The 14,715-nt window shown below is 34.8% G+C and overlaps 1 protein-coding gene across 1 annotated transcript; it reads left to right on the top strand.

Annotated features, from left to right (window-relative positions):
* Positions 1-1,407: 1,407 nt before the first annotated feature.
* On the top strand, positions 1,408-6,774 carry LOC130646309 (uncharacterized). The gene is made up of 4 exons (XM_057452481.1): positions 1,408-1,915; positions 2,845-2,943; positions 3,177-3,317; positions 6,532-6,774. The coding sequence occupies exons 2-4, from the start codon at positions 2,848-2,850 to the stop codon at positions 6,679-6,681; spliced, it is 387 nt and encodes a 128-aa protein (XP_057308464.1). The 5' UTR covers positions 1,408-1,915; positions 2,845-2,847; the 3' UTR covers positions 6,682-6,774.
* The last annotated feature ends 7,941 nt before the right edge of the window (positions 6,775-14,715 follow it).

Genomic DNA, 14,715 nt, shown 5'->3' on the forward strand with positions numbered 1-14,715 from the left:
ATTTTTGTGTAGTTAGGCATTTCTACTTTGGTTATGTTGGTTAAATTGTTAGTAGAAATTCCTACTGGGTTTAGATGAAAAGATAGTGGCGATCCCACTAAAAATGTCCATAGTGTGTGTTTGTTTCGTTCTCTGATACACTGTTCTGTACACTGCAAGGGAAGCCAATGTTTCCATTTTTACTAGCAAGGTCTGTTTTCAATTTTTTTATACTTTCAAAATCACAGGACTGTTGATCACCTCTACGTGGGTCTTAAAGTGTTGAAGATACACCGTTTTGATGTTGACTTCTGTACAGTGGTGTCCATTACAGCAGCCTTAACACTTGCTTCACTAGGAAATCGCCATTGCCTCCCCCTGCTGGTACACGCTACTTCTTCTAGAACGGTTTTCAGTTGATTCGAAGAGTAATCCGCTAACTCTAATAACAATGCCATTATGTGGTTACGTTTTTTCCTGCAGGACACGAGCAATTTTCTTTAACAACCTTTCCAGTTCTACGATGTAAATGCACTACGATATTTCTTTTCCCATTTTTCATACTCGCCTTGCATTGACCAGTTACAACAAAATTATCGACATCCAATTTTGTATAAATGCTTGTGGCAGTTATGTACCGTTCTTCTTTAAACTTTCATCCCCTATCTAAAGCTTTAATTATTGCTGAACGTAGTGTTTTCCACTTTGCAAGCGATATGCCCTCAAAACGAGATTGCTTTTTCGTAGCCTTGTCAATTTTAAAATTTCTACATTGTTTTTATATAAACTGATAGAAGAACAACCTTGTTAATTTTTTTGGCTTTTGATTGGATAAGGTAGATATTGAAAACAATAACTATGCAACCCCGTTCCCAAGACTTGTTCGTGTTCTCCTTGATATCACTTAATCTTTATCTTATCTGCATGCGACTATAATTCAAAACGTTATTTAGAGAACTTCATCAATAACAAAATTAAAAAAAATATAAAAGTAAAAATATTACTTTTCTCGTTCAACTTCTCTTATCAAAACGTTAGTAGAAAACAGTAAAGCTTCTTAAGGGAAGACAGCTGCTGTATCTTTCAATACAAATTACCATTATCGCCAGCCTAAGGGCTGTCCATCATCAGTTGTTTAAAGCGCAATATTCTTTTCGATATTATTATGTTTTTTTCGTATGCTGTTAAATTGTAATGCACAGCTTCGGTGTTTTATCTATTGTTTTCGGCTAAAACAACGGTACTCTTTGGATTAGGGAGATCATTGTCACTTACTCGAAAATGTATGTTTGAGATGACTATTAACGTAATGGTTAGATAACTGCTAATTGTAACTAGATGACAGATGTGTATTTAGTAGTGGATTCCTCCCCAGTGAAAAACAACTTTGTACAATCATGTTTGTTAATGTGGTTACTTTTGTTAAAACATTAGTGTATTTTGGAAAAAAGATTTATTTGACACTTGTTCAGTATTCTGGATATTAGATTGAAATAAATTTTAAATCCCTTTAAGTAGAAAGTGTTGTGGTCATATCATATATCTGTATTTTCCTGTTAGCAATAAAATATTTTCCTGTTAGCAATAAAATATTTTCCTGTTAGCAACAAAATATTTTCCTGTATGCAATTCCTATAAGTAATTGGTCACGTAGAAACACAGCGTAACATTTTAAAGCAAAAGTTTTACGTATTAATTAAATCAAATCTTATATATCAGAAAACACATCTCAATTCATCCGTAATTACAGGGAATTTCTTGTCTACTGAAAAGAAATTGCACATAAAAAACACCAATTATAGCATTTTAACATTCACATGCACGCCATTAAAATGCTTGATCTAGTTGATTACTTCTTAAGCGTTAGTATAAAAGGATATTGATCACTGCTAGGAACCTTGAACAAGTTATTGAAGAAAAGAAATTGCAAAGTTAGGTATGTTAGCTTAATGCAATTTCAATTCTATTTCCTTTACAACTATATAAAAACATGCACATGCGCAGTAGCACAAGCTTCGTCTGAATTTCAATTATGCAAACAGTTCAAAGTTTTCTAAGAAAGAACAAAATGTCTTTTTTAGCTTTCTGTTGTTTGTTTTTTTCCCAGACAAATTTGATCTAAAAATAAGATTTTTTTGAAGCAGCATATTTATCTTATATCAAATAGTGGTATAACGCGAATTTGTCATAGTACTATTGTGTGTATCTATTCCTGCGTGTTAACATGAAGTTATGAGACAAATTTGCATCAGGGGTTTACTATGTTAAAAGTTTCTATTATAATTAGCATTCACGATTACAAAACAGTCGGTTTTTATATTTAGACAACGGCTATCATTACAAAAACTAGTCGGTAGCACGTGGACAAATATAATAGTTCGCCCGTCCTTCTGATATCACATTTCGAGTTTCCGTTATACGACAAATTTCTTGCGAGCAGACAAATAGAATACGGCTATTAATAATTTTTAAATTTTCCTTTTCTTTCTACTTTGTTTCAGTACTGTGCGTTTATTTTTTTAGCGGCTTAATATTTTGTCATTTCTAATTGATGGATTGATTATATATCCCCGGTAATGTTAATACAGTTGACTTTAAATTCATTCGAAAATTGTATTTGACGTGACAACAACCAGCTTGTATTATTATTTCAAATGATCTAAGGAATGGAGTCAGAAGTCACAATGAACAACATGCATACGATTGAAAACATCATCACTTACATGCATAACTTCTTATGATTGGGGTATGGTTTATAATGAATGTTTTTTAAAAGCCAAAAAAAACGTACTTATGTCCGAATAATAACAACAAACAGAGTCTATCCGGTTATGCATTAACAAGTGATAAAACTCGAATTTTCAGGAAATGGAGGAAAAAGCTGAAAGTCAACCTAGTTACGCAGGCGCAACTTATTCTCAACAACATCAACAGGAACAACCATTGCTACCGGTGCAAACACAGGTATGTGAACTAAATTTATTGTTATTACCAAAAACCTTCTCATGTCTTTTTCGTATGACTTTAGAATTTCATACGAGTGTGATCATTATTCCTTACATTAACGCTTCTACGGAATTGAATGTTATCAAAATATAAGAGGAAAAGCAAACCAAAATGTAGAATAGAAAAATTCATTGTCTTAGGAAAACTAAGATTAAAGATTAAGAATGCTTATGCGCTTAATTTTTATTTAGCAACCTTTCACCACAGTTGTAACAGTACAACAACCTTTTGTGCAACCGGTTCATGTACCAAACTACGCTGTCTTATCTTGGCTCGCTTGTTTCTTTTGTTGTTGGCCAATTGGCATTGTAGCTGTGGTTAAATCCTTCCAGGTGAGCATTATGCCAATCCTATAAATATTACTTACTTTATTGCATAAAAATTTCGCGCCATGAAAATTTCGCGGTCATTTTAATTTCGCGGTTTTTTTGCCCAAAGTTGCATTTCGCGGCATTTTAATTTCGCGGTTAAAGCCAAAATACAAATTTCGTGTTATTTTAATTTCGCAGTCCAAGAGAAAAAGTGAATTTTGCGACATTTTAATTTCGCGGTTCGAGAAAAATTTTTTGAAAGAAAGAAGTTCGAGAAAAGTTTTTTTGAAAAAATGCCTATTTTTACCATCGCAGACATAAATAAGATATTGTTCAAAGGAAGATTTGCGATTATATTTTCTCAACAAATAATCATTCTTCCGTAAGATTGGCGAATACGCCTGGAAGTTTCGCTGCGACTCAGAAATCTCGTCATCTTCGTCATCACTTACCTTGTCTGATTCACAGGGGCCATAACCATGGAGCTGCTGATTTTTCTCTGACATTTATAGAAAGGGCGTAATGTTGTTTTTGCTTTCGGGTTGAGCCGTCGACATTAAAAGGTGGATATGTTGCAGGGGGTCCAATTCTGGTAAGGTTTCATAGCTTTTGTCGTTTGCCTCTCTTATCCCAGATGCTTTCCATCCATTAAAAATCACTTTCTTTCCCTTACTTGTGCTCATATGGTTGTAAAATTCCATCAGCCATTTAGCGTGCAGTGGTTTGAGTGTTGTCAGTTGGAGTTTGACATCAATTGCCTCTAGTTATTTGCTGTCGTCAAGCTGCTGGAATATTTGATCGGTATACCATTCATTGAACATTTTTTTACAATATTTTTTGGCGTATCCATTCACTGTAAGATCTAGGGACTGGAAAATCGATGTCATGTTCACTGGAACAAAGTCGAACAGGATATTGTTTTCTTTAAGTAGATCTAACACCGGCTGAATGACTTGACCTTTGAAGACATCGAATATAGCCGGAGCTTCCTGGCTTGGGAAATCCAATCGTTCTCGTTCGCTCTCGATGTATGGGATCAAAATCTCCTTAATAAATTTCATTGATTCCAGTTCGCTGCTGTAATGTTTTTGTTGACACTGAGCGAAGAATTTGGTGGAAATTGGAATCTTTGAGTGGTTTTCCATTTGTAGATAAATTGCATTCCAAAAAATTGACCATCCAGCGTGGTCGTTATAGCACGTTTATCATCACTTCCTTTGATGACAAACTGCCTGCTTTTCCGTTCAGCTAAAGTGGTGCTGGTAACTGGAACAAATTTGGAAGAGGTTTGGTCGAAATTTAGGATGAGCGTTTCCGGCATTGATTTATCGGTTACTTTCTTTACGATTGAATGGTTGAAAAGCACTTGCGTCTCTTTTTGCCACCAGAGGGAATGACAAGGTTTGCAGTGGTGGCCTTTCTTCGACTGAACTTCATTCTCATAAATAAGCTTTGTGCCCAGGAGCGTTCATTGATCGAAATCGGCAATGCTAATCTAGGATATCGTTTCATGAATGCTTTTGCAGCAGAGACGGCTACTGATCGTGTGATAACAGCCCCGTGATTCGACGCAGCCCTGATGTAGCTTTGGGCCATCTCATCTAATCTTCCAAGAAGAAGAGGGCATCCTTGTCTTTGTCTTCTAGAGTAAACATTTTGCCTTTAGACATTGAAAGCTCTTGCCCATACCTATTCTGAAATCCCCTGGCCGTGCTTTCGTTTATGTTTGGAAACTTTTGCTTGAACGCTCTCACGCATTCAGAGGAATCATTCTCACTCGCATATTTCCCAATGTTAAATCTATCCTGCGCTGTGTATGCGACGCACTTTCCTCGAGAAGAGCTCTCTTCAGACACCGATGTTTCAGCAGCAACAAAGTCAATGGTTCCCAAATCCGATTGGCTATCTTGGCTGCTCCCGCCTAAGATATAAAGGACAAATTTGATAAATATTGCAGGAAAGAGAAAACATATTAAGTGCATACCGTGATAATATTTTATGAATTTGCATAAATAGGAAAACACTTGATGAGACCAAAATTTAATACTTTTGTTTATACACTTACTTTGAGATTGATCCATGTCTTACTTCTTTGAGTGCACGATAACAAAGAAAGACATAAAACAGTAATTCGAATGTTATGAAACGTGACACTGTCGGCGCTTGCTTTGTGGCGGCGAGACAGTCTTTCACTTTGTAATTGACATGATTCGAAATTCGAATGTTTTGAAAAAAATAAGAATGTGCACACATTTGAAAAAGAGCTTTATACAACACGCACACAGCTATGAGTCAGCTCCATAATATTCCTTGTCATCCGAGGTTTTCATTATTATCGTCATTATTGGACACCTCATCTTGGGGAAGAATTGGTTTGTCAGTATGATGGCTTCAACCCATTTGATGTTTTCGCCACCAAAACGTGTTCCAAAGAAAATGGTCGAACTTACAGACATTTGTTCTCACGGGCAACAAAATATTTGATTGACAGGGGTGCTGAAGTTTTCGTAGAAGTATCATCAAACCATTATTGCCGTTCTCCACATGTTCAGGGTGGTCTTGAATTTCCTTGTAAATTATCGGTTAAATTGGCCGTCGCAAGAATTAAAAAAAAATGCTGATCGAGAGATGTAAACAAATATTACAACAACTCTATGAAGAATCTGCAGAAGAAGTTATCATGGGTTTACTTTTTGTCGACGATTGTTTGGAACTCGATGATGTGGAAAATGAAACAAATATTTGTGAAACGCGCCAAAACAGAAAAAGAAAACTTGATAAAGTGAACAAAAAAAAAACAACGTCAAAAAGTCAAATCAAGAATCTTATCAGCCCAGTTGTAGCAGAAGTAAAGATGTAAGAACATTTTTAAGCCTTGTCAAAGGAGAAGAATGTGTAGGAACAGAGTAAAAAATCTAATGTTATTGTGATTGACTAAAGAAGATTGTAATTTTCCTTCCATATTGTATTAAATACCGTACATGGTAGCTTATATGGTAAAAAAATAATAATACCGTTTCGATTCTTAGTCGTATTTTTTTGCAAAAAAGCCCGGATTCTCGGGCCTTTTAATTTCGCGGTTTCAAAAACTGGATTTTTTTGCGCATTTTAATTTCGCGTTTTTTTTGGTTCCTACCGCGAAACAGCGAAATTTTAATGCCGCGAAATTTTCATGCAATAAAGTAATTTATTTTTACTTAATTAATTTTTTAAAATCGTTTAATGCTTCCTTTAGGTGAATAATGCTCTTGCAGTAAATGATATTCCACGTGCCCAGAGAGCATCCGAAGCAGCTAAGCAATATGCCATTTCTGCTGTGATATTTGGCATCGCTTGTATAGTTGGTAGCATTGTGCTACAGTTGTTCGTTTTGGGACCTAAATAGTTTGTGCATAAACTATAATATGTTTACAAACTTGTTTTTGTCAAGATTTTCAGTTTCTTATAACATTGACATATAAATATATTAGTAGATAAAATATAACGAAATCCTTATTTCAAACTTTTCTTATACAGCAAAGTACAAAGAATAAAACAAATATTGCGAACAAAAGTGAGAAATCAAACATCTAACTGCACTGTTTCAAAATAGCTTCGCCGCCACTACCATTAAGAAGTAGCTGCGAGACCGTTCCTTTTTGCAACAGCAACAACACCTGGGACACGGCTTCAAACCTGTTGATTGAATGAAATATATATCCGAGGCTTTCCCTTACATCTTAGAATATGAGAAAAGTGTTGGCAATACTTAAGGGTGAAAATAGTGGCAAGACGCCATTTTGGTTTTAAAACTAGATTACATAAAAATGTTATCTACGGGCCGGGTTTTCGTTAAAAAACCTGTTTTTCCGATTTTAATCATTGTAAATTTTGCGGTACAAAAACAGACAACGACTATTATTATCGAATTTAATATCATAATTCTGGAAGTGTTCATCATGGCAGTATCACTACATTCAAACAAAAGGAAATGGAAATTAGGAGAGACAATATTAAATTTAAGTTTTCCGCCTTAACCCTATTCGGTCCGGGGGGGCCGGATTCCGCCCCTCTGAAGGTTTTTTTTAATAACTGCTGATTGCTTTCCTATATAGCTATGATACTTACTGAGTTTCAACATTTATATATTAGACACCTGCATGCTAAATTTTTAGGTCCCATACCTTTCAGAGGTTTTGATATTGGCCATTATTCGAAACTACCCCTAAAATCTCTATGAAATCCTTATAATGGGAAAAATATAATAACTCCTGTTAAGATTATCCTTAGAACTTGAAACTTGCAACACAACTTTGTTTCATCAATAAGAATCATTTTGAATAATTTTGACACGTGACTAATCCGATTTCCCGATTTTATCGGATTTTACCCGAAAATCGAAAAAAAACGGATTTTCGGACAATTTTTGGCAATTTTTTATCCGATCCATGTAAAAACCGGAAGATATGTTAAAAAAAATTTATTTAGCTTTCAAAAACTTCAAACAGAATGTAAAAATTCACTCTAGAACAAAAGTAATTATATTTTAAGTAGATAGTTGCATTTTTAACAATTTTCAAGCTTCTGATGACGTCACAGAAAATGTGCTGTAGCAAGCAAAAATTTATTGCTGCCATTTTGTTCCTTTTATGACGTACTATAAGTGTGCCAAGTTTGATTCAATTTGAACAATCCTATAAAAAGTTATTGAGGGAAGGCGGAATCCGCCCCCCCCCCCCCCCCCGGTCATAGTATGTTCGAAAAACCCCGGACCGAATAGGGTTAAACAGCCAAATGTACTGAATTAATTAGATCCCAGAGACTGAGAGTAAGTAGCAATATATCCACAGTGGTCAGGTAAGAATGCACTTAATAGGTATATGCACAAAAATTCCAAAAAAGTGTAGCCACATTGTTGCCTGCCTCGTAATGGAATAGTTCAATTTAAATGCAAAAAATAACTTACTGTGGAAAGTTAACTGTAATTATCAACTCGTTTCTGATTGGTTAATTTCGATCCTCTGCAATTATATAAATACATGCGCAACATCATTTTACTTTGTCCGATGATGGGAAAAGGATCTCCCGAAACGTCGCCTACTAAACTATCATGTTCAAGAAATGATAAACTTTCCACAGTAATATGAATAGTGAACAGACAAACCGAAATAATATCTTCAATAATATCAAACAGCAATATGGAGAATCCATCTTGGCAGAAGCCAGATCGCTAGAGAAATTAAGAGTAAAAACGCACGATACTCATCTTCGGTTTTCCCTACGTTGTCTTCACAACGAAATAGCACCTAAAGATCTTCGACTTACCTGCAGAGTAAAGACTGAAAGAAGTAAGAAAATCTTACAGCGCGCAAGCCGCCAGTTGTTGCAAGAAAAAATTTACCTAAATCACGTAACACATAACACCTTACATCGCCAAATACTTGATCTTGACAACACCATCAAATTGAGACTTTCCATCGACCAATATAAACAGGTTAAGAATATCCATGATAGTGTGTATGAAAAAGAAATGAGATCGGTTAAAGACAGACACCTTAAAAAGTTCAACAAAATCAATGACAGATTCAATGATTATACACAAACGACCATAGAAAAGAGCAAATGGATTGTCAATCTCTCCAACAGACAACTCACGACAGAAGAAACAAACCTTCAGTAGTAGTAGGGAGTGAATATAACCAGGTTTTCGCTCCTTCTACACCTTTACCCCCAAAAGCCCCGCTTTCACCATTTCCACCACCACCTCATCCCACAAACAAGTAAAAACGAAATCATATGACGTCATCCACGCATACGTGAAATCATAATAATATAGAATATAAATGCCAATAACCAACACAAAATAATATTAATGATACTAGCTGTTTCCCGTGGAATGAATCCACTGTATTCCATTTAATTTATGTAGCAGATATATGTCCATCAAAAAACAAACAATACAGCAGTGCGCATCTTACATCTGCATTATTATATAAAAGACCAAAAAAATTAAAGGTATCCAACAACTGCAGTATATATGTAACATTTAAAATCTAAATCTACTAAAATTACTTGCTCTGACCATCTGACAAATGCGAAAATTATTCGGAAAGAAGTTTTCAAAAGCATTTCAACATATACCTCACCCATAAAATTTAAATCACTCAAAACGTCACATTATATACAAAAAAGCTGATCAATGTCAAACACAAATCTCTCTCATTGTATATGTTAAAATCAGTTAGGTTATTGCAAACCCTGCCAAAGGTTGACACAAAATGTGAAAAATAAACAATAAATTTTGCCTAAGTAGAAATTTTTATCTAAGGTGTTAAAAAGGGATTTGCAAGGATAAAATATAATGCAATAAAACGTTTTTTGATATTGCATACGGTACTTCCTCACCAAACTTTAGACAAAATGCCAACAAAATAACGGTGTTTAAATCTAAAATTAATAAAGTCCTTTTAGCAATTTGCATGCTGTTTTACCATCAATAAAGTAAACAAAATTTTAAATCTCACATAGTATTCTGTCACAAATTTTCATAAAATATATATATAAGTCATAATGAGTCATGTTAAACAACAGCAATCAATCTGTATATAAGTTCATTTTATGTCAATTTTTGCACCAATTTTGCAACACAAAATACAAATTCTAAATAATACTAAAATCTCTTATTTTGGTCCTTCGCATACCGACGGTCTCCCACAAAAGTTTAATCAAAATGTAAAAAATGAGAGGTAACGACAAAATCAAAGTTTGCAAAATTTAATTATTATGGTACATATATCTACTGCATATGCCCTCTAAAACAATATTTTAATCCAAAATGCCTAAGAAAGACAGTTTGCAACAAAAATCAGTTATTTTGATAATATTGCATACACTCTTTCCTCACAAAAGCTTCACAAACTGTAAAAAAAAGAATGGTTGTAGGGAGTGCTTCTGATTCAACAAAAAAAGTTTTTTTGACATATTGCATCTAGCCCTTACCCATTAAATCTTACACAAAATTTCCAAAACTATATACGATTTAGAACACATCAAATTTAAATCGAGAAGAATCTGTCATTTCGATATATTGCACGGAGTCCTCCCCAGTAAGAATTTATACAAAATATAGAAAAACAAAGCTTGCAAGGTGTAAAATTGAATTCTTCTTCTGTGTATATATATATGGTCCTTCCTCGCAAAATTAACATAAAATGTCAAAAAGGTTCAGATATAACATCCAACACAACAAAAATCAGTTCTATCAGTATATGTCATGCCATTGTCTTCCACCAAATGTTCCCCTTAAAGTTTCACAGACACAGCTTGTAAATTAAAAACAACTAAGATCAGGTATTTTGGTCTATTTCATACCATTCTGTTCCAAATAACTTATAAAATGTAAAAATTGAGTGGTAAAACAGAAATTTGCAAAATTCCATTTTTTTATATGCATGTATATTATATGCCTTCTACAACAATAAGTTAATTCAAAATGTCAAAAAGAAGAAAAAAATAGCTTACAAAGAGTATAAAATTGAAATCAGCAAAGTAGCTCTTTTGGTGTATTAAATATAAGCCATACTCACAAAAGTTTACACTAAATGTAAGGAAATGGTTGTGTTTAGTAATTCTAAATTAAGAAAAGTCAGTTCTTTTAGCATGTTGATTAAGGTTTTCGGCCACAAATTCTTACATGAAAATGTCAAAACCACAATTTGAAACAAATTAAATTTACATTTTAAAAATAAGTAATTTCTGAACTTTATTTTTAGAATATTTGGAGGAAAAGAACTTTGCAAACCAAAAAAACCCAGGAAAATGTTTAAAATCTTCAGGGTTAATAACGTTTGATGGGTTTTGTGGGAATATATATAATGGGAATCTTTAGTTTAAAGCTAGCATTAGCTAGCTAATAGCTAGTCACTTAAATATAAACTGGAGACTTAGCTAGGTATAAAGAACATGGCTACATATATATATATATATATATATATATATATATATATATATATATATATATATATATATATATATATATATATATATATATATATATATATATATATATATATATATATATATATATATATATATATATATATATATATATATATATATATATATATATATATATATATATATATATATATATATATATATATATATATATATATATATATATATATATATATATATATATATATATATATATATATATATATATATATATATATATATATATTCCTAGCTAGCTAGCTAGTTGTTGGTGGTGGTTGGCTTTTTATGATGCTAGCTATAAAACATGTCTGGCAACAATAATATAATCAAAACTGAAAATAGAACATGAAAAAACCTTAGAGAACCTTGCTATGATTAATTTATAAAACCATGCTCTTCTTCAAATGTTTTTTTAAAGATTTATTTTGAATGAAAGAGTAGAGAATACTCAAAAAGAACAGCCATCTTTTTCGTAAACACAATTTCCGTTTTATGCTAGGAACTTCATTTAACAGTCCGTATGCTTTGTGAATATCTAATACCGTTTCATATGTAGCGATACCTATATATATATATGCTAACATAGAGTTTTTTGGCATAAGGGTATATATATTTATATCGTTATTAGCAGCGGGTTATATATTTACACCTTATGTGCGATTTCTATGAAGTACATCCCTAATCTTTTTAGTTAAATTTTAGCGTACAGCCACGTAATAAGAAAGTGACCCGTGATTTCCGTGTCGTGGACTCACAGTTTTACTCACGCAAGGGAATTAATATATAAGATGAACAACATATGACGTCATACACTGAATCATACAGAATATTAGTTAAGGGAAATTCCCAAAATATTCAATCCTTGAACAAACAAAATTTTCTGGTTGAAAAGAAAATCTGTATATAATAAAGCATGAGTTGGTTCAAAAATGCAATAAGTAAACTATATAATACCGTGTCGGAACCAGTAGCGGCAACTCGTGAAGCTCTCGCTAAGCAACTAAGGAGCGTTCGGGATACGGTTAGTTACTATTATAACAGAGTCAGGGATCAATTTTCAGGAACACTAACTCTCCACGATGGGATCCAACGGGTAACCATCGAAGATGAATGTCAAGGAATTGATGACCTCAAACACATGTTCGGGAAAGAATCGAAGCAGGCCACGAACTCAGAGGTAATCGAGGATATTCAGAACATTTTTGATGATGACGCCAAAATGATAGAAGAGGGGAACCGCATCAAGACATGGCGGTTTAACAAAAACCTTAACCAGCCATTGACAGATACCATTATGCGAAAAATAACATCACACGTGGATATGCGCGTGAAGGTAATATACAGCTTTAGCTGTGAGATTTACAGAGGCGGTGGCGATGTGGCCAATTAAGACAAAGAGCTCAAAGTCAGTATCAAGCATGGTTGAAATCGAGGCTTTTATGGATGAATGCGAGATAAAGCGCCTGGATCTGGAAGATGCCGAATTTTGGACGAAAGCCTACTTGCCACCAGATAGAGCTATTGAAACACCAGGTGCATATGAAGGTAAAATAATATTCAAGCACGTTCAGATCAAAATAATTTCTACAAGGGAACCACTACTTGGATGTGGACCCCTACCTAATTGGTTGCGCGGAAAAAGATGTATCTATGCCATGGACGGTGAAGATGCTAGAACGGACAATCTATGCTTTTGAAGATGCTTAGCTGTAAGGGAGAGAGCGGATGTAAAAAGAGGGACAGAGTTCCTCACAAAAACGGCCTTAAAATTAGCTCGTGAATACTCTGACGAACCTAAATTAAAGAGGGAAGAGGTACGTGCCACGAGGCTAGTGGATTTGGAGGGTATTGCCAAACGATTCAAGATTAACATAAGGGTATTTGAACCAAAAGATAACAACAATAAGGTCCCATGGCGTCTCGTATATGGACAAGGCCAATACAAAAAGACTTAGACACGATCAACATTGTTATGCTGCAGGGTTGTTGTCTCTATTTCAAGACAATGGAGGTCCTAACGCAGCATTGGGAATGCGAAGTTTGTACACAAAGATTCAACAGATCGGAGAACCTCACGCGACATAAACAGAATGATTGCGAAGGTATCAAGACAAAGATTATTTGCAGAGGTTAAAAGATCGAGCGGATGCAGAGTAGCTCTGAAAAGGTATTTTATCCCGATAAGGGTTTCAGTTACGCGGCATGCCAATGGATTGAAGCCATGTCAAAGCAAACAGGTAGGCATATACATCATGCTCTTTGTGGGCATGTGGGAGAACGTATGATACGCGACGGCAGTAAGGCTGTATACAAGATTGATGGGTATGATCCTCAGACAAAAACAGTATACAAATACCACGGCTGCAAATGGCATGGATGCCCATGTCAGCCTAATAGAACCAACGTGGAAAGATAATTTTAATTTCACCAAATTTAAAGAGGATCACATTCGGAAACTCGGCTACAATCTTGTCACTGCATGGGAGTGTGAAAATCCTGCCAAGGTTAAGAGGGTATTCAAGAAAAAATTTCGACCATATCCCCACATCATTGTCTTTGATTTCGAGGCTCTCCTGGCATCATTGAACCAGCAGCAAACGTCCTATCTAACATATATATCAGAGCATATACCCGTCAGCATAGCCATCCACGATAGCCTACAAGAACATCCTACCTTCATCATGAATGAAGACCCAAAGGTGCTTGTGCAAAAATTCGTCGAGCAAATAGAGCAGAGAGAGGTCCGGATTGTTAAAGAAGTTGAAAAGATGTACCCCAAGCCTGATGATTTTGATATGCTCCCGGAACAAACCCAAAATGCTTGGCACGAATCGGTAAATCAAGTGACGGTGATCGGTTACAAAAGCGGCAAGTACGATATCAACATGATAAAGCGGTATTTTGTCGAACGAATTGCGGATGATCCGAATATCAAAGTGGCGAAAAAAGACAACGACTACATGTTTCTAACCACATCGAGGTTCAAATGTATCGATATAAAAAATTTCCTCGCACCAGGCCTTAGTTATGAAAGTCATTGGATTGCAATCTCAAAAAATTAGTGTTCCCATACGAGTGGCTAACATGCTACGAAAAGTTGAACAATGTAGGCCCAGTCGATCATGAGGCGTTTTATAGCACACTCAGTGGTAGAAACACTCTATCACCCAAAGATTACCAGACGTTCAGGGATGAGTTTTTTAAAAGAGAATGCGTCACGATGCTGAATTGCTTAGTTGAATACAATATGGCGGACGTAATACCATTTATCGAGGCTGTCGACAAAACCCGCAATACATACTACGAGGATGAGATTGATACTTTGAAAGATGCTGTTAGCATCCGGGGTGTTTCGATGCGGTATGCACTAAATAAATCCTTGCGGTTGAACCCAGAAATATAGCTTTATGCCCCGGGTGATCCATGTAAGCATAAATGTGAG

This window comes from Hydractinia symbiolongicarpus, chromosome 5 (genome assembly GCF_029227915.1).
Source record: "Hydractinia symbiolongicarpus strain clone_291-10 chromosome 5, HSymV2.1, whole genome shotgun sequence".
In the NCBI taxonomy this organism is placed as follows: domain Eukaryota; kingdom Metazoa; phylum Cnidaria; class Hydrozoa; order Anthoathecata; family Hydractiniidae; genus Hydractinia; species Hydractinia symbiolongicarpus.

Coding starts and splice junctions, on each gene's coding strand:
- LOC130646309 (XM_057452481.1), top strand. CDS start 2,848: ATGGAGGAAAAAGCTGAAAGTCAACCTAGTTACGCAGGCGCAACTTAT. Junction 2,944..3,176: donor TGCTACCGGTGCAAACACAG/GTATGTGAACTA, acceptor ATTTTTATTTAG/CAACCTTTCACCACAGTTGT. Junction 3,318..6,531: donor CTGTGGTTAAATCCTTCCAG/GTGAGCATTATG, acceptor TGCTTCCTTTAG/GTGAATAATGCTCTTGCAGT.